The 22,839-nt window shown below is 40.3% G+C and overlaps 1 protein-coding gene across 1 annotated transcript; it reads left to right on the forward strand.

Moving 5' to 3' along the window:
* Positions 1–626: 626 nt before the first annotated feature.
* PLA2G15 (phospholipase A2 group XV) lies at positions 627–20,405 on the forward strand. The gene is made up of 6 exons (XM_071567246.1): positions 627–848; positions 7,914–8,070; positions 9,946–10,064; positions 11,554–11,652; positions 12,075–12,299; positions 16,129–20,405. The coding sequence occupies exons 1-6, from the start codon at positions 722–724 to the stop codon at positions 16,638–16,640; spliced, it is 1,239 nt and encodes a 412-aa protein (XP_071423347.1). The 5' UTR covers positions 627–721; the 3' UTR covers positions 16,641–20,405.
* Positions 20,406–22,839: the final 2,434 nt, after the last annotated feature.

Below are 22,839 nucleotides of genomic sequence, written 5' to 3' on the forward strand. Positions count from 1 at the left end.
GTAGCACCTACTAACTGGTATTGCTGAAGTGCAAAGGCTTATAACCCTTCTGGTTTTCAATTACTGTAATTACAGGTCTACCTGTACTTGGTACGTGTAGAGAGGTCTAATGATTTTTTTGCAGTGTTGCCAAATGCCTTATCTCAGGGATGCTCTGTACCATCAGCTGTCACGCTGGGCGGGTGTTGCCTGAAGTGCAGCTGTGCCCATGAGCTTCTGTATCAGATGCCCAGTCCCGGACTGCTTAACACTGAATTTTCCAGCTCTTCCAAGTACTTTGCTTTCCCTCGATCCATTCTGACCACGCCCCTCATGCGCTATTTATTTTTAGACATGGTTTGCAGCAAACCAAACGCGTTTTACTTTCCGCAATCACTACGACCCCACGAGTGTGGCTGTAGCACTGCGGGACAAACGCGTCTCCCTCCCAAGTGCAGGGGTACCGGCCCGGGTTCCCTCCGCCCCGCCCGGGCTCCCTGCGCACCGCCCCCCGGGGCCGGGCCGGGTCGGGCTCACAGGCCGCTCCGGGCCCGCGGGGTGCGGGGGTTGAGCCGCGGCCGCCCCGGCCCCTCCACGCTCGGCGGTGACGCCACGGGGGCGGGCCCGACGGGACGGGCGGGCCCTTTTCAGTGCGGGCCGGGCCGCGGGGCCGCAGTCGGGCCGGGCCGCGGCAGCCCCGGCGCAGCGGCGGCTCCGGGCCCCGGGGTTATGCGCTGGGGCGATGTCCCCGCCGGCCGGCGCCAGGCTCTCCGCGGCGAGCCCCGTCCTCAGCCTCCTGCTCCTGCTGCTGCTGTGCCCCGGCGGCGGGGCCGCGCCGCGCCGGCCCGCGGGGCCGCCCGTGGTGCTGGGTAAGAGCCGGGGCGCGGCGGGGCGGGCGCTGGGCACGGCCGGGCTGGGCTCGGCCGCGGGACCCGCCGTCCCGCACCTGGCAGGGGCTGCGGCTCGGCCCAAACCCTGCGGGGCTGCGGGGCGGGGGCTCCGGGGCGGCCCCGGCGGTGCGGGGTTCGAACCGGCAGCGCTCAGCGCACGGCAGCGCCTGCGGGGCACGGCAGGAACGCGGCTCGCTCTGACACTCCAGCTCCTTAACTTACTCAGACCCCCGCGGGCTTCTGAGGTTGTGTCTCTGTGCGAGCCTCTCGTGAAAATCAGGTGGAATCAGGTGTGGAAGGAGGAGTGTTGGGGTGTTCCAGCTGTCGAGCTAGACGTATTTAAAAAATAATAGACAGGAACACGAAAAGTGAATATTCGCTACTGGCCTGTGGTTTCACCTGTTAACACAAAATGGTTTGTAATGCATATGCAGTCAGTATTCACATAATAGTAAGCAATATTTGTTAGATGCTTTTGTATCCACTGATAAGAATTGTAAATAAATTTAGACTTTTAATACCTTGGCTACTGAAACTGTAATTCTTAAGCATTCCAAGACAGTAAGTGCACTTGGTGGCAGTAGTGTCAGTGGCCACTCCTGTGAATGTATTCAGGATGCTGCACGTTCTTATTGGGTGACTAACCTTAAATGGGAAAGGGGGAAAAAAAGAACACGGGGAAAATATTGGGAAAAGGATATTCAGTGGTATGCTGTTCAGTTTAAGCTCCATTTCTTGACAATAACTTAGGCTCTGATATTGACTCTACTACTGCTGTTACAAACTTCTGACATAAAAGGATAAACTCCAACACAGCATCTTTAAAAATGTTCTTATTATCTCAGGAACAGTATGTTCTTAATAGACTGCTGAACTGACTGCTGGGATTTAGATTTGGAAGTAGAAACTGTAAAAGGATGTCCTAAGGGGCAGGAGTTGAAACATGAACAAAAGTTCTTTGAATTCTTGTCTGAGGAGACTAGAAACAATCTTTTATCCCATCTCTGCGCTCCATAATGCTGCGTTTTAGTAACTGGCGCTTGCCCCAGCACAAGCTTCTTCATGAGAAAGGTGATAGTGTTTTAGTTGCTGATCCAACATTGAACTCTAGCTGTGAAGGAAACAAATATTTAAAAGCAATTGGGAGAAAGTGAATGCTGGTTGTAGAAGCATGGAGTTACTGTAAAGCATGTATGTTCCCTGAGGATGGTTTTAAGAACCATGGCTGACCTACATTTTCTTAAGAGACATTCCAGTAAATGCTCGGACTGAGCACACATTCATCAATGAGTGCATTACAGTGAATTTTCATCAAATGCTACAGAACTTGCATCTCTTACTATTCTAGTGAGTGTCTGCATTTTAAAGTTTGCTGTTTACTGCTGTCCAGTCCTGACCTGTCCAGAAAGTAAAGATTCAGTGGGTTCTAACATAAAGTAATTTTTCTGGGCTGCCTGTGTGTTTGAGATGCTCATAGGGAGTGATTTGCTCTAACTTCCTATTGTAAAATACTACGTTGATTTTTTTTATAGCAATTCCTCTTCTTGTAAAAACACCTGCAGTAAGAGCTTAGCTTTGGTTAGACATGATATGGGCAGTGAAGGTCAAACAAACAAAGGAGAAGAAGGAGTAACTGTTGGTCACTCGCTGGTTCTGGATGAAATGTTCTCAGCTTGATTCTAGTTAACTTTTCCTGACCTTTTCTTCACCCTTCTTGCATATGTGACAGGTTAAGATAAGCTTTTTAGGAATTACTGCTATGAGGATGGTGGAAAGGTTTAGCAGAATCCTTTAGGCAGGGAGGCATTCTAAGGGCTGGCTTAACAGGGGTGTTTGAGACAGGAAAGAAAACCCCGCATTGCCTGGAAACACAAACTAGAAGGAGATTGAGGTGTGTGCGAGGCTGCGTTATACAGGCCTGTACAAGCCTGAGATGATTTTGGAGCCCACACAAGATGGGAACACAGAGTTGATTCTGATTTATCAGGCTGGCATCTAGACTCCTAATTTCTTGTATATGTTCTCTTTTTAAATATTTTCATCTTGTAGTAAACAAGGTCTCATGGTTAAAGCACTTAGTCCTGATTTTTTTGGAAGTTAAAGCACTTCAGCAGAAGAGGGAGTTAACAAGTCTGGTCTTACTCTGTGCGTGGCAAGTTGGCCACCTAATCTTAAGGACTAAAGAAAGAAGAAATGTTTAAAGGAATGTTGTCAGCATAATAATCACTTCATAAGTGTTTTAGACTAGCGATGGTCACAAGACCCAGTGCAATTTGCTCTCAAACTTTTTGTCATGACCCCACTTTGCAGTTGCAACCTGTGCTTGCCCAAGTGATGGAGGAGGAAGTAGAGCAATAGCTTGCAAAATACGGAGCATTGCTCGTGGGTGATTTTGTTGTGCTGCCCAGGTACTGACACAAACACTGCTTCCAGAAACCTCACATCTGAAAATACACGAGCTACATGAATACAGCCTTGGAACTCTTGGCTGTAGCTGTGATGGCAGCAGGTCTCAGACTTGCAGAGCCCCCTGACTTGCTCAGGTGAAGGGTGGGTGATTGTGTGGAACATCTGGGCCGGTCTAAGAGCTCATTAGTGCTTACCCAGCTTTCCTTGTGCCTCCATATTGGCCACTTTGTGGAGTCCTTTGTTTGCTAAAGTATGAGAAAATTAGCACGTTGAGGAAGAAGTGATTAATCTTGTAATTGAATCACTTTAATGGAGGAGCTGGCACGAAGGATGTGGAGAGTGGCACCACATCGTTTGGATTAGGTTAGTTTTTAACCTGGCCTGTGCATCGTTAAGGTGCCTCAGTAGCAGGAGCTGCTGTGCCTGGAGCTCACGTTGTGCATAACAAGGGTCCGAAATGCCATGGGTGGTGACTGAGCAGAACACTGCAGTGCAATTGCTCAGTTTTCTCTGGGATTTGAATAACAAAGCATCGAAAGGTATTCATATTACAATAGTGAAGAAGAAACAGGTAAAACCTTTCATCCAGAGATGTCCTTGAAAGCCTGATATCAGGCACATTGCTCAGTGAAATACAAGGTGATTATCTTGAATTCCTCTCCCAAGCGTTTTTGGGGAAAAGGGAAGTAATTAAAATAGTGATTTGCTCTTGTGCCTTTAAGAGTTTTCTCTTCAGCTTGGACAATATATTCATACAGAAAAGTCTCCTCTAAGACCCCAAATAACCCACTGAATAATCTGTTCTACTGACAATATCTACTAAATATATATATACTATGCAATTACTTCTGTATATCTACTTCATGTTTATATGAATTATAATTTTTTGCACTTCTCTCATCAGTTTGGTGATTTCAACAGGATTGTCTTCTAATGCTTGTGAGAAGTAGTTTATTTTGAGGCTGTTCCTCCTCCTTCATTTTCTCATATAGTCCATTGGTTATCACTGCATTCTATCTCACGTGTTAGAAATTGTTGGAGCTGATAACCCATCCTTGTGAGATCAACACTGGATTCACTGAACTCTACCTTTTAGAGCTGAGTCAACACAATTTCTATATCAATGTTCTGACCTTCTGCAAACAATTTGTTAGGTACTTGGCTAAAGTTTTCTAGAAAGACACCTAAAAGAAGTTTGTTAATAATTGATTTACATGCAAAAGAGGTTTGCCTGTGAATTCCTGCTGACTGCTGGTTGAGGTGTGTGTGTTTGTATGGTCAGCCGGGTAGGAGCGATTTAAATGTTTATGCCTCATGTGACCCAAGGTATCTGGAAGTATCATGTGAGGTGTTGTTTGCTTTCTCGTTCCTAATTTTAAACACAGGCATTTTCTGTGGCAGTCTCTCCCTGCTCTGAGACATTCTCCTTAGGGAACTCTGGTCAGAGTTTAATTTTCGAGGAAAGATGGAAATTGGCTCCTTTTGAAGGAACACTAATTTATAGAACCAAAACGATGACAGTTATTTGAGGAAATTATACCAGTTAAAAAGTTACAGTAGTTGATAAATACACAAAGGCATTTGTATTTCACATAAAAGTAGTAAAAAAGTACCAACTGATGGCCTCTTTTTTTTTTTTCTCCCCCACCCACTCTCACACCTATACACAAAACATTGCCCAGTCCTGCTATTATGTAGGTACTATTTTTAATTTTTTTTTCCCAAGTAAAATTCAAGATTCTTCTATTCAGGGTGTTTGTTGAGTGATCTTTTCTCTTTGATATCTGAGCAGTATCGAGGCAAGTCACTTTCAAGGTGCAATTTGCTTATTGTCTTTTGGTGGGAACTGTGAATCTGTCATTAAGACAGACAGTGATAGGCAGGAGTATGAGTGTATCCCAAAGGTACTTGCTGTAATTCACAGCCCACGAGAAGCCTGTGACTTCTCTCAAACTCTAAAGAAACTTGTAAATGTGCTTTCCACAAAGTTTGATCGTACAAAAACACATCCCAGAAGATGTACTAGTTTTGTCAGGGCAGATAAGATGAAAAAATCAGCCAAGGATATGATAATATTGAAAGTGAATTGGGCTCATCAACATATTGGAACGAGTTCTGTTGTGATTATTGTCTCTTAAAACATGAGACTGTACTAGAACTGATAGAACGTGAAATCTGATGGAAGAGCTTTTTTTTTCTGCTGAAATGAAACCCCATTTCCAAATGTTGCAGTTCAGAAATCAGTAGAGGAATTACAGAACGGCAGGTTAGGGAAGCAGGGGTGCTGCTGAAGATCTTTTCTTGGACATCCAGTTTTAACTAGTGCTGAGATCTTTTGCAGAATTTCACTTACTGGTTATTTTGGGGTCAGTCTGCAGGCTTTAAAAAGTAAGAACTTTCTGTAATGTTTCCAGCAAAAAGGCTTAGAAACAACAGATATTGGTAGATGAGCAAATGAAGAGAAAAATTGCTTAAGGATAACTCTGCCCACAGATACTTTGTATGGTCTGAAAGCAAAGAGGAAGATGTTTTTCTACTGCTTTTAAATTCCATCATAGAAAATTTGGAAAGGTATTTCCTTAACCTACATAATTAATCTTCAATGTGATATTTTTTTAACCTGTTACTTATCAAAAAGCCACTATAGTTCTGCAGCGAAAATGTAAATCATTAACGCTGTTAAACTGGGTGGGTTGAGGAATGAAGATCTTGCATGTTTCTTTCCATAATCTCAAAAATCAAAACTTGTGTTTTATTTCCTAAAGCTTCATCATGAACCCTATTCAGCTTGCAATTATACTTTAGAATATAAAAACCCCCAAGTTGTGAACTGGTGATCAACAGTTTCACTGTTATATGGAAATGTAAACATGACAAACATTTTTGTTAATCCCCACTTTATAAATAAACAGACATCATATCTATACATGAGAATTCATTTTTTAACTCCAGCATGTATCTGGGCACAGGTGGAACTTGTCCCTTATCTTTTCTTTAGGATTGGAAAAATTTTTCATCTTCTTCCTTATCATCCCTTGAGTGAAAATCAGTATGTCATGTTTCTCATCTCCTGCCCTGAACTGGACACAGGAGCACAGCCTGTCCTCAAGAAGCTTGAAGATAAAAATATCTTAACTAAACTAAATTTGCAGTTAATCCAAGATCACTCCATTAAGTCCAAGTGAGATTTTGTAGAGTTTCCTGCTTTCAGCACTTTTGTTGATAAATGTATCTTGATAATCATCTTTAACCTCTTCAGTGGTGTTTCCCTGCTCTGAGCAGGAGCGCTTGTGAGGGAGTGCAGTTTGAAAACCTCAGCAAGTTCTTCAAACTCTAATGCTCCAGATGTTTGTCTAAGTCTTTGAAAGGTATCTTTGCTGGAAGAACTTCATTTTTTACCCAAGGAAATGAGATTCCAGGATAGAACAAAATGTCCCTCTTTTTTGTTTTGTACTGAAACTGAAGACAAAAATCAACCTGTTCTGTGCTTGGCAGGTCTGCGGCTGAAACTGCCCATCACAACTGCTTGATATAAATAGAGTTACCTTCTGTTCCTCTTCTAATTAAAAGCACTGATACAGCAGAGGCACGAGAATGGAACAAGCTGTTGCCTTAGTTTTCTAAGCAGTAACTAAGTAGCATTTTGTCAGGTTATAAGACTGAACTTCAGTAAACTCTTTCTAGGGTGTGATGCAATACTGTAATCTACATTACTGTGCTTTCCACTACATCAGAGTCCTTGAAATACGACCTAAAATAAACCAGGGTCAGCTCTTGGGGCTCATAACATTTCACCTCAGGCTACAAAAATAAAACCACTAGAAACCTAATGAGAAAGTAAGGGCAGTTAATAAAGAAATCCTGAGGTATGTCTTGTGGTGGGACGTAACATACAGTGGTTGGAGGTTTTAAGAATGTGGTTGTCCAGTCCTGTAGTCTGAAATTTTGTTCTCTTTCAGTTCTGCAATAACTATTTCTCTAAAAGCACATTTGGCTTTCCTGTTAAATTAAGTATTCCACTAAAAGATATTACCTGATTCCTTAAAGTATTGCCAAGTATCAGAGGTTTATAGAACTTACACTATTTTGTTTAAATGGGGACTGAGGGACAAGTATAATGGTTAAAAAAAAAACAACCTTCAAAGCTAAACTTTGACAAGTAAATAGGGTACAGTTATGCACACCCTAGAAAGGTGGCTATGTGGAACTGAAAGGGATTGGGGAAACCCTTAAGAAGGGCTTAACTTCTAAATTTTTCTCACACAGAATAACTTTTCAGTCATTGAAATGTTTTTTTCCTATCTGGTTTTCGAGGAGGGAAAAAAAAAAGATCAAAAACAACAGAATGCAAGAAGTTGCTCTGAAAACTTGCAGCTGCAAATTGTAGGCATGTTTGGTTAAGCTTAATTCTAATTAAGAAAAATATTCCTGTTTCCATCAAGTGTTTAAAAAATAAAGGAAAATAAACTTTAATCAAAGGAATAGTGGCATTTAGTGTATGGCTGAAGGAAATGCAAATACAAGCCCCTTTCCTCCAAGGGCTGCGGTATTTAGGTGTGTCTATTGCAATGTAAAATGTTAGACACTTAATTAACAGTCTCCTTTTTATATCTTTCTCCTTTTTATATTTTTCAGTTCCAGGGGACTTAGGTAATCAGTTGGAAGCAAAGTTAGATAAGCCATCAGTAGTGCACTATCTCTGCTCGAAGAAGACAGAGAGTTATTTTACTCTCTGGCTGAATCTGGAATTGCTTCTCCCTGTCATCATTGACTGCTGGATTGATAATATCAGGTAAGACCAGAAATGTTGTGCTTTGCAGTTACCTCCTTTCCTTGGCTGACGTGCAGAATGGCTGCCTTAAACTTCCTTTTCTGCTTCAAGACTAGTGAGAGAAATGGCTTGGAATCTGCCAGGCAGACTGGCAGGAGGGTCTGAGGATGTGGCCCTATCTGAGGCAGCTGTTTATCACTGAGGAGAAGCAGAGGTTCTTTTAGTTTCTTCCACTTTCTCTCCTACCAGTTACCCAGGGTAGGTTTGAGCACTTGTCAGACACCTCTTTGGGCTTATCTAAAGGAGAATATTTTCTGCTGCTTTTGGAGCCAGGCTCTTGATGGTGCTGAACAGGACAAGAGCCAATGGGCACAAACTGATCCCCAGGAAGTTCCAGCTGAATACGAGGAAGAACTTCTTTACTGTGTGAGTGGCCACACACTGGAACAGTTTGCCCAGAAGGTGTGGAGTCTCCCTCACTGCAGATATTCCAGAACCATTTGGAGGCAATCCTGTGCCATGTGCTTTAGGGACACTGCTGGAGCAGGGAGGCTGGGCCAGGTGACCCACTGTGGTCTCTTTCAGTCCTGCCCATTCTGTGGTAAATTCCTGAGGTTTTGATGAGCCAATGGGGAAGGAGGTACTTTGGGCAGCTCAGAGGAGACAGGCAGGAGGAACACGAGTTTGCACTTCTGCTGGCAGTGTGTCATTAGCAGCACAGTCATGGGCAGCTGAGACCATTCCTACCACCAGACACATGGAATGACTGGGTTGGATTGTGTTTCACAGAATATTCTGAGTTGGAAGGGACCCACGAGGATCTTCAAGTCTAACTTTGAAGTGAAGGGCCCATACAGAGACTGAACTCACAGCCTTAGTGGTGTTAGCACATGGAATCCTTCAAGGGCAGCCTAGAAGTCTCTTTCCAGAATTGTTTTGGTTTAAAAAATTGCCAATTTTAAGCTTTCAGACTGTTTTATCTTTCAGTCTGCTTCACTGATGTTCTTCTAAAATAATATAAATATTGCTATGAAAATAAGGAATATTTACTTTGTGCAATTCAAAGATATTGAATTGGCATATTGCTCTTTTATGTGAATATACTGAGCTGCTGTAAAGCAACCTGCTTTGTCTTGCTCCATGCCTTACACGTTAGAGAGAATTTTGTTGTGAGATTTGAGTATCAGTTTAGATTCCGAGACTCCATTTAAGGGTATGGACTTGCATTCTGAAATGGCAGTTGTAGTGATATGGTATTAAAAACAAAACCCCAACTACAATAATCTTAGTGATTAAAAGTAAACTCCTGACCCAGTGCTCCAGATTCTTCATATCTCAAGTTGATTTGAAAAGTATTTACAAAACACTCAATACCTTGATGTATTTCCTGAGATACTAATTGTTATTAGTCAAAAAATAAAGTATTCCCTTATGTTGGTATGGCTGTTACTAGTTAAAAAGAAATTACTTTTAGCTGGGAAAATATTTTTCATGTCTGATTTTACAGGTATTTTGTTTTGTACTACTACATTCTTGTGCTCTTGACAAGTTTTCTCCATTACGGGGCTTGATGCAAAGTCAAATGGTACAGAGTTATACAAAGTAGCTCATATTCTAAAGTGAAGTTCAGCCACAGTTCTATATACTCAGTTTTACAGAGAAGAAAAGTCTTTAGATTCTGAATTTAAAGCATTTGACTAATTAAAATAGTTGTTTGCATTGTATAACCTCTTAGCCATTGGATTACTGATCGTGTCTGCCTGGGTTGGCTTTTTTTCCCCTCCTCCTGAGTAACAGCACTTGAAGTTCTTGTACTGCACTCACAATGTAAGGCCCCGTGTAGCTGAGAGTTTTCATGTGTCAATACAACTTTTTTTTTCCTTCCCCCTGCCCCAGGTTGGTGTATAATCGAACAAGTAAGATTACAGAGCCACCAGATGGAGTGGATATCAGAGTCCCAGGATTTGGGCAGACATTTTCCTTGGAATTTCTTGACCCAAGTAAAAGGAGTGTTGGTATGTACAAACTGTGTCTAAAGTGCTTTGTCATTGGAAGGGTTTTTCTTGTTTGTCTTTGTACAACAAGCTACTGAGATGTGATTTCAAATGACAATTCTGTTTGGAAGTAGAAAACTGATTAATTTTCTTTTTAGTAGGGTAGCACATGGCTCACTTTGTTTTTAAGTGTTTTCATTGCATGTTATTGTTTTGTCTGTTGCTTGACCTGATGGATTGAGACAAGAAGCTTCCATATTATTTAGTGTTGTGCCAAATTTGTCTGCTGGATGAAATTTGAGCAGACGTGTTGAGGGCAGACGCTTTTTGAAAATGAGATGAGTTGAGTAGAAATTTCTGTGACTGAAGCTTGACAAGTAAAATCAAAATAAACCCACTTCAGCTTGGTTCTGAGTAAGCTGTTCTTTGGCCTTAGGAATGAGTTAATGGGATTGGGAGATGAAGTGCCATGCTCTGTAGTTCCTTGTCTTTTGTCAGTGTTCGAATAATTGTAATAATTACATTTGTACTGCAAAAGATTTCTGCATTACTGTGTTTGCAGGGTTTTTTGTCTAGTGGTTTTGTAGAAGTCATGTTTGAGAAAATACTGATGTTAATAAGCTCTTGTGAGTTGTTATTAGCTGTGGCTGAAGCCTGAAGTAGTTGAGTAGTCAGTAATGCACTGAGCCTCACATGCTTCATAACATGGATTTCTTTTTCTTTAGGGAGCAATCTCCAAAAGGGCAGCAATGTGCTTAATGAAGGATCTGTACCAGATGACTCTTAAGACAAGAACAGAGTCATGTTTAAAATTCTCCACTTCAGTGACTATATGATAAATATTCCAGACTAATGAGTGAGGTTCTGCTCAAAACTTAGATATGACTGTGATGTTCAGTAAGGTGTTATTAGATGCATTTAGTTGTAGTAATACTTAAATCCTATGTGTTGAAGCTTGTAACATATTTCAATATGCACTCTGTAATTGTTGCCTTTCATTGCTATTAGTGTTATGTTCAGTTACTTCAGTCTTAGTTCTCTGCCTGATAGAAAAATAGTTTTGAGGTAATTTCTAGAATTCTGCTGCATTTGTTTGCAAGAATAAATGTTGGTGAAGTCCAGGCCAACCTTTATGAATGTGTGTTATGCCCTACCTGAAGGTAATTTCCAATCAGCAAAAGTTAAAACTCTCATGTAGTAACTTCTGAAGTGTTTTCTTGACTCTGCTGAGTAATAATTTATCCCCTCTGTGTATACTAGATTTTCAGCCAACTAGTAAGAAGCTTTAGTAATGGCATTCTCTCAGTTTTGGGGGTTAGCAGGCATAGCTCATTTTGTTTAATGTGCATGCAGCTTTCTAGACTGTCAAAGACAGACTGCAGTTTTAATGTCTGTATGTGTGGCACCAGAGATAGGGCCTCCAGATTTACTGGTTTCATGATATGTCTGAGGGCTGTTTGTAACACTAACCTTGTTACTGTTCCATTTCTCTCTTATCTGTTGTCTACAGGAAGTTACTTTTATATGCTGGTGCAGAGTTTAGTGGATTGGGGCTACAAACGTGATGAGGATGTAAGAGGAGCACCTTATGACTGGCGAAAGGCACCAAGTAAATAGCAACTGTTACTTGAACAAAAGTTTTACTCTCCTAGCCAGCAAATAATGTTTTGAGTCTCTTTTCCCATCCTGTACAATCATACTTGAAAACTTAATTTTGTCTTGTTCTGGAGGCCTGGGCACTCTTGGACCCAGATGTGAGCTCAGTGTTATGGTTTCCTTTCTGTTTTTTGGGGTTCTTCCCCCCCCCCCCCCCCCCCCCCAAACTATTTGCTGCTTAGCAGAACAAAACAACAGAAAACCCCCACACCACCAAAGCACATGCCCACAAAGCCCCCACCCCTCTCACTTAATACTGGAATTTTTAATGTCTCTATAAATTTCACTGACAGTTCAACACAATCATTTAAAGCTTATGGTTTTAAAGTTTAGCATTCACAATTAATAATTATAACTCTAATCTGTGTGTTTTAGATGAGAATGGAGACTATTTTGTGGCCCTTCGGAAGATGATAGAGTTAATGTATGAGCAGTATGGGAGTCCTGTCGTCTTAATTGCTCACAGTATGGGGAATATGTACACCCTCTACTTCCTCAGCCAGCAGACTCAGGATTGGAAAGACAAGTACATCAAGGATTATGTGTCATTAGGTGCTCCATGGGGAGGAGTGGCTAAAACTCTCCGTGTGCTGGCTTCAGGTGGGTAATTTGAGGGTTTACAATGTATTTTGTGCATAGTGTGTGATACTAAGAAGACTCTTACCTGCATGGTTGGAGGATGAGAGTTTAGGGTACTGTGAAGGTAAAAATATTTTTTCATAGGTGATGTTTCAAGCCTCAAGACCAGGCTGTCATTCTTTGTATTTGTGGGAGTGGACCAAATTTTTTCGCATCCCGTATCCAGGAGCTCTGTCCCCTCTTGCCCTCCCCTGCCCTCTTTTCCACAGATTGTTGTCATCTGATGTTTGCCTGGTGCCTTCTATTTCTGTCGCTTCTGCCTCCAGCCTGATTCTCTGTGCAGTATTGCAACACTAACAGGGGCTCCAGAGCATTCAGCAGTTCCCTTTGATTGAAGATCACACGGCTGCTTGAGGTTAACGTGAAGGGAAACTTGTAGACGCCATGGTGAGGTGGTGCTACAATGTGGCAGGTGAAAGTTATAACACTACTGATGAGGAAAAAGAGTCTTTGTTGAGGGGTTGGGTTTAGCACACTGGATATGCCTGAGACCCAAAATCAAACTGAAAAAAGAATATGTTTCACTAAGTAACTGGAAATGACTGATGGAAAATGTTCACTTACCCCATCATGTGATACCATAATTACATCATGTGCTTTGGCATTTAGTTCTTGATGATTCTGGCTTGTTTTTGTAGCTTGCTTCTGACTTGTTAGCTTTGGATATCATTATCTTCTTCCTAATCAAAGCTGACATAAAAAATTGGACTTCATCAAAATGCAAAACACACAGCAAGTGCCAGCCATGCATGAGCAGAGCAAAGAATACTTTGCTTAGCAAAGGCATTTGATTCTGAACAGTTGGGCACTACTCCGTTACTAATTAGAAAACTTAACTCAGTACAAACATCTAATTTATACATTATTAAATGTGTTGCAATGGCACTATGAAAATTGATTTCCCTTTTCCCACAGGCTTCATCTGACATGTTTACATGCTATAGAAATGGCAGGAAGTGAGGAATATTAATATCACCTTCATAAAATTATACATGATCATATAAAATTCCACAGTCACAGATTTCTGTTGGATTAAAGTTTTGTGCTTCATACATTGTTTATCCTTTATAATGTATTTTATTCAAAGTGGCTAGTTATACAAGTACATAAAGAACAGTTAAATTTCTACTGAAATGTAGTCATATTTCAATCTGTATGTCTTGTACTAAAGTCCATGGTTTTGAGCAGAAATTTAAGAATCATGCAGGAAAATTAAGTGGGCAGTACATGATATCAGAGTGCAGAGTTTTAGCCTACTTCTGTCTCAAATATCTGTAGTAAAGCAGCACCATAATGGATCAACACTTGGATTACGTTAGTCTGTTAAGGAGTTTCTAAAATTATCAGAGTTAACATGCAGAAGAATTGTTGCTTTGAAGAAAAATACCGTGTTTCTGCATGAAAGACAAGGCATGCTATGAATGCATTCTTTCTGCTCCCATTCCTCTTTATTAAGAGGTAATAGCCAGGAACTTCATGTCAAATCCAGTTGTGTTATCAAAGTGGTAAACAGAACACATGTGGAATTATTTTCGTAGATTTTCTGTGGTACTTTCAGCTACTTACTCATGTGCTTTTCAGGATTAATTAATACTTGTATCGTTACAGTTGCAGTGCCAATAGAGTGAGGATGTTCTCCCTGCTACAGCAGGCAAAAGCACAAAGTTCACTGTGGTGGTTTGTTTCTATTTTTTCTCAGGTTGCAATGCAAGCAGTGTCTCCCTTAGACCTAATAGTTTGTTCACTACAATGTTAGTGAGGGCTGTGCCTGCTGCCTTAAAGGCGGTCTCAACCACACAGTAGTTCCTCACTTTAGAGAAAAGTAAAGGATTTTGTAGGCACTTTGTTAAGAGTTCTGTAAGAGAGGGCTGGAATAGTCAGGTTCTGTGTTTGATTATTCTCCTGGAAATGAATTTTGTACACATTCCTTTCATTGTTCAGTTCAGAACTCTGCTTTCTGTGCTGAGAACTGCCAAGCAGAGTTCAGTAGCTTAGTGGTGACAGGACACAGTTAAGTACTTACACCACAGTAATGTGAAACAGGTTTTTTGGGACCTTTGTGATTCTTGCCATGCTCTTTTGCGTTTTCTTAATCTGTTTCAGACTTAGTAATGTCTTTAAGTGGTCCTCCTAAAGATGGCATTAAAGGTTGTGCTTTGTCCCCTTGCTGAAGCACTAGTGCCACCTCATGGAACAGAAATGGCACCAGAGTGTATTTTTCAGGAGTAGTGGTTTTGGTTTCAGCACTTGTTTTTATAGTGTGGTTGACCTGGACCATTACATGCTGTAACCACCTGGGCCTAATAATGGAAAATCTGTTTCAAAGTTCAGCTGATAAAAAGAATTGAGGTGTGCCAGCCAAACAAGAGAAGCAAACTCGGGTCTGTCTCAATGGGGGGTTTGATGTTTTTTTTGTTTTGTTTTAGTTTTTAAAGAAAAATAAATATTTTCTAGTAGTCAATATGTTTGTCCATTTATTAAGCAGCTTTTAGTTTTGTGAAGATGTAAGAACAGCTGTTAAAATATGAAGAAAAATGTATATAAATTCTATCTTAAGCCTGTTAGTTTGAGCCATCTTTGGAACAAACTACTAAGGAAACAGTGGTCTTGTCTACAAAATTCTAGAGTGTTTTGATCAGACAGCTCTGTAATAAGAGTACATCTGAATTTGGTAAAATGTAGCAATTTTTGTGGTTTATTTGGTATCAGGTAATTTAATACCTTTATGGATAATAAGCTAAGCTCTAGCTCTCTAGCTGAATATAATATAAAAATATAATGCCTAGGAAGAGCTTGGCCAGCTGAAAACATTTATCAAGTCTAGTAATATCAACTGTTTTTTGAAGAACTGTGGTTTTATCTGTCCCCCTCTGGCAAAGATGTAGTTTATATTACCAAAGTTGCGACAAAATGAGTGCTGCATCAGAGAAAATCTGTGTTCTGAGAAGGGCAAGTATTTTAGCAGTCTTGAAATGCTGACAGGAAGGGAAGATGCTGATACAGTTTTTCATGGTTCCCACCAGAAGTTAACAAGCTCTAACTCTTCCTGAAGTGTTACACAGAAAGACTGAACAGGTCACTGAGCGCAGCGTTTTTACTCAATAGCATAAGAAGAGACAGTAATAGTTGCTCTGTTTCCTTTTATCTTTTTAGGTCATTATTAAGAATCTGTCATTTTCTTTCAATTGTAGGCATGTTCTGTAGGTTTTGTTTTGAAAGGAGTGCATAAACTGGTAAAATGCTATGCCAAATGGTAAATAATAATTTATAGCTATTCTGTATGAAATATTGCTACTCTGCTTGTTTTGAATGTGGAAAACTTTAAACATATTTTTAGGTCTATAAAGTTTCTTAAGTTCTGATATGTGTGGACAGTAGTATTTACCTGTTCTCGAAGCAGAAACATGATCTAGGTACCAGAATCAGCATAAAACACATTCGCAGAAAAACATTTAAGACAAAACTTGCAAATGGTCTAAATAATCCCTAATAAAATCTGATTCTTACTTGGCACACGCAGGAAATATTTCCTCCTTTATGAAGGAGCATATTGGAAAAGCAGCAGTGTTCTTGGCTTAATCTTTCATCAACTTTTATTTGTAAGTTTTTAGAGGTTGGTTTATAGAAATTAATTATGAAACCCATCACAAATGAGGAAAAACTTTTCAGGTTGTCACTGTAAGCAAAGGGAACAGACTTTATTCATGTTATCACTGTGAGTGCTAGTAATTGCTGCTGATTGAGGTTTATGTTTTGCTTTATTTATAATGAAACTCCACCTTTTTCTCAGGTGACAACAACAGAATTCCTGTTATCAGCTCCCTCAAGATTAGAGACCAGCAGAGATCAGCAGTCTCCACAAACTGGATGCTCCCCTACAACTACACGTGGCCTCCGGACAAGGTGTTTGTGAGCACCCCCACGGCCAACTACACACTGCGGGACTACGGGCGCTTCTACCGGGACATCCGCTTCGAGGACGGCTGGCTGATGCGACAGGACACGGAGCCGCTGCTCTTCCACATGCCGGCGCCCGGCGTGCGCATCCACTGCCTGTACGGCACGGGCGTGGACACCCCCGACTCCTTCCACTACGAGAGCTTTCCCGACAAGGAGCCCAAGATCCTCTACAGCGACGGCGACGGGACAGTGAACTTGCAGAGTGCCTTGCAGTGTCGGAAGTGGGTGGACAGGCAAAAACAGGAAGTGGTGATACTTGAGCTTGCAGGAAACGAGCACATTGAGATGCTGTCCAATGATACTACTATCTCCTATGTGAAAAAGCTGCTTTTTGATCTGTGATAACCTTGTGTTGATAGTTATTTTCCTCACCTGTGATGCCTTCCCTTAAATATGAGAAAATGCCTTTTAATCCCTTGATATTTAGATATTTGGATTATTTATTTTTCTTTTTTTTAAAGGTTGTGTTCAAGAAGTTGTTTGATGTCCTAAATGATTGTTTGTCTCTGATTTGTGTTTATGATGCTTCATGGTATTTTCACAGTTGGCAAATTTGGTCAAATAAGCATTTTGGTGCCTCTGGTGTTGTGTCCAGTGTTCATACAGACTCTCATTCAGAGACTGTGCAGCCCCTACACAGACTACATGGAATCATAGATGCCAGAGTTCCTTTTTGTGGTTTTTGCAGGTTTGGAGTGGGAGGGCTGGGAAGGATTGCAATTTCAGAAGCCCATAAGACAAGGGAATGATATTAACAGTTTGAGAATCCCTTTAAAGGGTCTTGCATATTCCAATCCACAGTTCCCAGTACCTTAGTTTGTAAATGTGCATATCTACTAGGGAAGATATGGAAGAAGGCGGTTGCTGTTGTTCAAATCCAGCCTTTCTTTTATTACAGCTTTTAGGGAAAGAAGATAGGTGTGTGAATTACTTGAAGCTTCTTTATTAGCTACCCATCTGGGTTTTTGTAAAAAGAAGAAATTGTTTGCTCATCAACTTCTAGAACCCTGATTGCATACAGTCCAGAGTCTGAGGAATTCTCACTTCGTGCTTTATTTATCAATGAGGGAATGAAGCTAAACTGGTTGGTGCCTGTTATAACTGTAGCTGTGTGGAGTAGCACGTAAATCAAAGCTCATTGAATACTGCCAAAAAATCTATACAGTATAGAATTACATTTTTGGGTGAAAAATGATTGCCTGTAGTGGAAATGATAATGGATGGTGGGCAGTATTTCAAAAAGAAAAGTGAACTTCCTGAAATGGGGTGGGGAAAGGAAGCCAGCATGATGCCATATGGAATATAAACCTTGTTCTCAGTCAGATACTTCAGCTCTGATCCAGTTACTGACCAAGCAGTGATTGGGTCAACATTGCACTCCACTGAAAAAAAACTTTTTGCTTTAAGACTTAAATTAATTTCCTATAGATTACAAGTTTCATTATTGCTATTTCAAGAAGTTGGGATATGCTGTACCTTAAATGTTTCTATAAATTGCTGAACATGCAGTTCTGTTAATTTCCTACTGTAAGGTTTTACTCAATGTTAAAAACTAATAATTTCAATTCTGACATCCACAGAAGTGCTGGCCAAATATGGCCATCATATTTACAACTTTGATTCCAGGAGTCTTGTTGCAGGAATAGTGTCACTCAAAGGTTCTCTCTTGCTTGCTTTAAAACCAGTCACCCAGTTAGACTGCACTTACTTTTCTGAAAATGCAAGTTTGAATGCTTTCAAAATGCTAGGTTCTCCAAGAAAAAAATGTTTTAAGAGTTTCAGAAACTCATCAAATTATTAAGGATTCATTACTTAAGAAACTGAAGTTGTCTAAAGGGTAAAGTTTTAACTATTTTGGTAGCATGCATAAAATGTTTGCTGCCCATTGGACTTATCAACAAGATGTGTTGAAAGGATGGGCTTGAACACTGGTTATTGTAGAATGGAAACATTTTGGCTTAAGGCTTTAGGTTTTAATTCAGACATCTCTTGTAAATCCAGAACTTCAACGAGGGTCATCAATAAGCTAAATGTCTTCCTAGGTTTAAAATTCCTTATGTAGCTTTATTTCCCCCCTCCCTCCCCACATTTTTCCCTATTACTTACAGTGTGGGAATGTGCACATTTTCCTGACTCTTCAAATGGAGCATGAATCTTGTCCTCAATTGTCCAGGAACCTACAGTTCAGCAGCAATATTGCCCAGACTTTTCCAGAGTAAGTACTGAATTGCCCACAGACTTTGGTAATTGGTAACTGTTGAAATGAAAAAACACAACACAATCAAAACAAAAAAAGTGCCACACAACCAAGCAAACAAAACAAGCAACCCCCCCAAACAAACAGAAAACCCATCACAAAACAACCCCAACAACAAGAAAATAAAAAAAGAAAACCCACAAGAAGTTTCTCTTAGTCAAGTAGTCTGTTTTATGGAGGGCTGTCAGCTGGATAAGCTCCAGGCTTATGTTCCAAGATTGCTCAAAGATGATAAAGCTCCTCCTTGGTCTGACTCAATTTTTTAAGAAATTGCTATACTACTGGTTTTCAACTGAAAGAAATTAGAGAAAACAGCTAATTGCAATCTGTATTTCTTCTTGAAGTAGAATGTCTGTTACTAAGCACTGGAATGAGTGGAGCTGGAGGCTGCATTGCAGGATACCAACGTGGCCATCAAGGGCTGAAAAAATGAGAAAACATAAGTAAACAATTCTTAACCTGATCTGGAGAATGTTTCTAAGCTTCATGTAGATCTTTACCCATTAATCAGTAGCATTTTCAGTCTCACAACAAGAATTCAGCTTCAGGCTTTTTTTGATTTGAAGTTCCAAAATACATGTTTCTACAAGATGTTTGTCCTTTTTCTTTTTTTATTTCAGTACTTTTTTTAATACTACTTTTTATGACCCAAAAGGAGGGGGAAAAAAAGCACAACTTTTATTCTTTTCTTATTTGTGCAACCTCTTACTGTGTTTCTGAGATCAGCTGGCTGTATCTTTTAACCTAAATAGTTATAAATCAGCTTTCCATTAGTAGACAAGCCCTAGAGCATCTCCATAAATAAACTTGTGTTAGTTAATGAGGTAAAATGAAGCTGAAACTTTTTCAAGGTGTTTGTTATATTGTTTGTCACTATAAAGCCTTGTTGTAAAGGAAATGTGTGCCTGAGTTCCCAGTACTGTGTGAGAGCACACACTATTTCTGATGGGACCTGGATTGGATGGGGTTGACCTGCAGGCTACAGCTTTATGTCCAGAAGTGGTGATTTGGGTTTTTTTCCCCTGCAAAATTATCATCAGGCCTTTCATTTGCAGTTTCTTGTGTATTAGGCTGCAGTTCTCATTGAAAAGTGACTGCATTATTCTAGTTGCTGAAAGTGAGCCACTTCAGGGGCGTGTTGAGAAGTGCTCACTCACTCACACAGCATGTTCCTCTCCAGTGAGGGTACTCAGCATTATGGGACAGGCCTGCCAGAGCCACGTGCATCTGAGCATTCCAGATGCTTGTGGGGGGAGGTCTGAAGAAAGAAATGTCCAAGGAGAATGTGGCACTTTCATAAGGGGATTAACTCAGGTCCTTTGCCAAGCTGCACAGTTGACATGTCTGAATTTACTGACATACCTTTGTTATACATAGCACATCAATTATGTCTCTCCATAATTTTTACTTCATTTTGTTCTTCCAGGGTGTTTTCAGAAACCAAAACTAGTCTTGAGGACCAAATGTGTTTCTTATTTTTGACAAGACGTATCAAAAATGCTGAAGAAGCTTTCAGCTGTCATTGTATTACTTCTGAGGAGGTTCAGAGTCACTATGTGATTCTGTATAAAACCAGAAGATTTCAATAACTAGCAATAATTGCAAAGGACTTGCAGACCAAAGGAAGGAATGTTTGGCATTAAGGTAGTTCTTGGAGCACAGTGTGTTCAAGGCCCTCTTAAATTCAGGGAATGTTTGGCAATGACTTTGCTGCTCTAAACTAATCAGTATTTTGTACAGAACATATTCTGAGACCTAGCATTTTATATGTCCTTGTGTATGAATGCGTTCAATAGATTTTGAAGATTTTATTGTCAAATTTGATAATATAATAAAGTTGATCTAATACAGTTTGTCTCCTGTTGTTAGTAACATGCTGTCTCAGTGCTCAGCTGGAATGTCAACTTGTTGCTGTTTTTCTTCCCCACAGATTCTTGGTGTCTCTCACAGTAAGTAATTCTTGGTTCATCTTCCAAATGTCTTGTGATACATTTGGAGTTCTCTGATAACTGCTCCTGAATTTATGGAGGTGTGGGACTGAGATTGCTCAGTTTCTTTTGTTTGCTTCTTTCTTGCTTCGGTTGTATTAAAAAAACAAGTTCTCAGGATGTTTATGCTTCAGTTCAGGTAATAACTTTGAAATTAGTTCCTCAGTCTTGGAATGTTTTAAATGCCTTTATACTGCTGGTTTCCAAACTGAACCACAAACCTGTGCACTGACCATACAGTTTTGTGGTATTGTAGCAAACAATCTTTTTCCAATTAAAACTAATGCATTGTGACTCTGAAGAAATTTTATCACTAGACAGTGATTCTGCAGGGGAAAAAAAAGGATGGAATTTGTCTCCCTTGTCCAAGTGGTCTAAAATCCTGTTGGGCAAGCGTAAGGTGGCTGGCCTGGAGGCTTCACTAACCTGCAGTACAAATGATTGCTTGTAACTCTTGAGAGTGAAGAAAAAAATGATGAGGCTGAAAGTTGCCTTGTAGAGCCTTTTTTACATGATAAAGGCTGTAATACAAGGTGAGTGTTAGTGACTGCTGCTCTGCTCTGTGTCCTGGGTGCCTGGTATTTGGGCACCAGTACAGTGACCTTCCTCCAGCTACCTATTAAAATGGAGAAAGTCCTGCACTAAAGCAACATGCCAGTTCTTGTGAGCAGCTGGGAAGGCTGAGAGCACAGAAAAGAGGAGGACAGAATGATAATAGTGCCTGGTGGAGCGATGCCAAGGCAGTGAAGTTGAGTCTCTTGTGTAAAGCTGGAATATTGATCTAACCATGGTGCTGGCACGGCTTATGAGACTTTCAAATAACAATTACAGTTGCATATTGTGTGATACTATTTTGCTGTGCTGTCTTAAGTGCTTACTTTAATGATGGGTTTACAGCTTTGAGAAATTATGTTGACTTTCTCTTGCTTGAACTGCAGTTTTCTTCTGAAGTTGTAGCTTAATAGTTTCCTTTCTTTTAACACTAATGTACTTTGTGGTCATTCAGATCAACAAGTGAGTTAAGTGGAATAGTAAGCTCCTAAATCAGCATTCTTGAGGCAAAGACTGTAATATGAGCCCAGGAAATACAAGAAATTCAATTGCAATATTTTGTTAAAAACATTGATTTTAAGTTTGGCTTAATGGTTTGCCTGTATTGATGTTACTTGCCAGCCATGTGGTATCTGAGCAGAATATCTGAATCCTGAACTCTCTTCCTTCTTGTGTAACAGGTGGTCACTAATTCTGTGTGAAATAGTTTAGCAGGGTACCTTCATTGCAGGGATTAGTTCTCAGAAAGTTCTTCATTAGGGATTAGTTCACAGAAAGTTGAAGTTTGCTATTCCCCCTCAGCAGATTTGGAGGCAACAGTGGGGTATCCCACTGGTACTTGTAGGGGTTTTCCCAGTTCTATTCAGTTGTTACCAGTGAGAGCACATCATACCTCTTACTGTCCTGCTTGTACTGTCTTAGCTCTTACAGGTGCTTGATGTGGGTCATTGTCACCCTTGGCAAACAATCACAGAAAATGAGTTGTTATTTCTTGAATGATCTCTGTGCATTGGAGCAAATCCCTAAATTCAGGCTTCAGCCAAAGACTGCACAGTGTGTTAGCAGTGTTGTTAAGGAGCTACTGTTGAAAATCTGGAAAGGGGAACTGTAATTTTAATTGTTAGGGTCCTGCAAATCTGAATTACAAAGTAAATATTTCTGTAGCCTTGTAAGTTGTTACAGAGTGGCTATGAACTAATGAACTTTATACTTGTGCTACCTGGATACATAAATACTTGGCCTAGTTACAAAATTGTTTCTTTTATCAAGGAAAGCAAATTTTGTGATTCAAAAAAAGTAAGCTATCTCCTTTTGCATAGAGAATGTTTAGCATGAAATAGAGAAAAAGTGGAAAAGTACAGTAAGCTCAAATAAGGTGAACAGCAGTAACAAACACCCTAATGAAAATTGAAAATGGCATCACTCTAGTAGGTTAAAAATGTCAATAGAAAATACATTTTGATGCTTTGACAAAGCCACCAACTCAGTCTTACTGATTGATGATTTTTCAACAGCCCCATTTGTGCAATGACTGTTGCTTTTGATGGACTTGATGAATCTGAGGAAGTCATATGTTTGACTACTGTGACTTGAACAACTTGGAAATCTAGACTTTTGGAAAACAGGGCCATCTGCCAGAGTGAGCTTGCATCTGTGTTTACAGCACTGAGCCTTACTGGTGAAAAACACTTGATGATTTTGCTAGTCTTTGACAACTGAATTAAAAAACCAAACAAAAAACTAA

The sequence above is a fragment of the Pithys albifrons genome, chromosome 12 (genome assembly GCF_047495875.1).
Source record: "Pithys albifrons albifrons isolate INPA30051 chromosome 12, PitAlb_v1, whole genome shotgun sequence".
Taxonomy (NCBI): domain Eukaryota; kingdom Metazoa; phylum Chordata; class Aves; order Passeriformes; family Thamnophilidae; genus Pithys; species Pithys albifrons.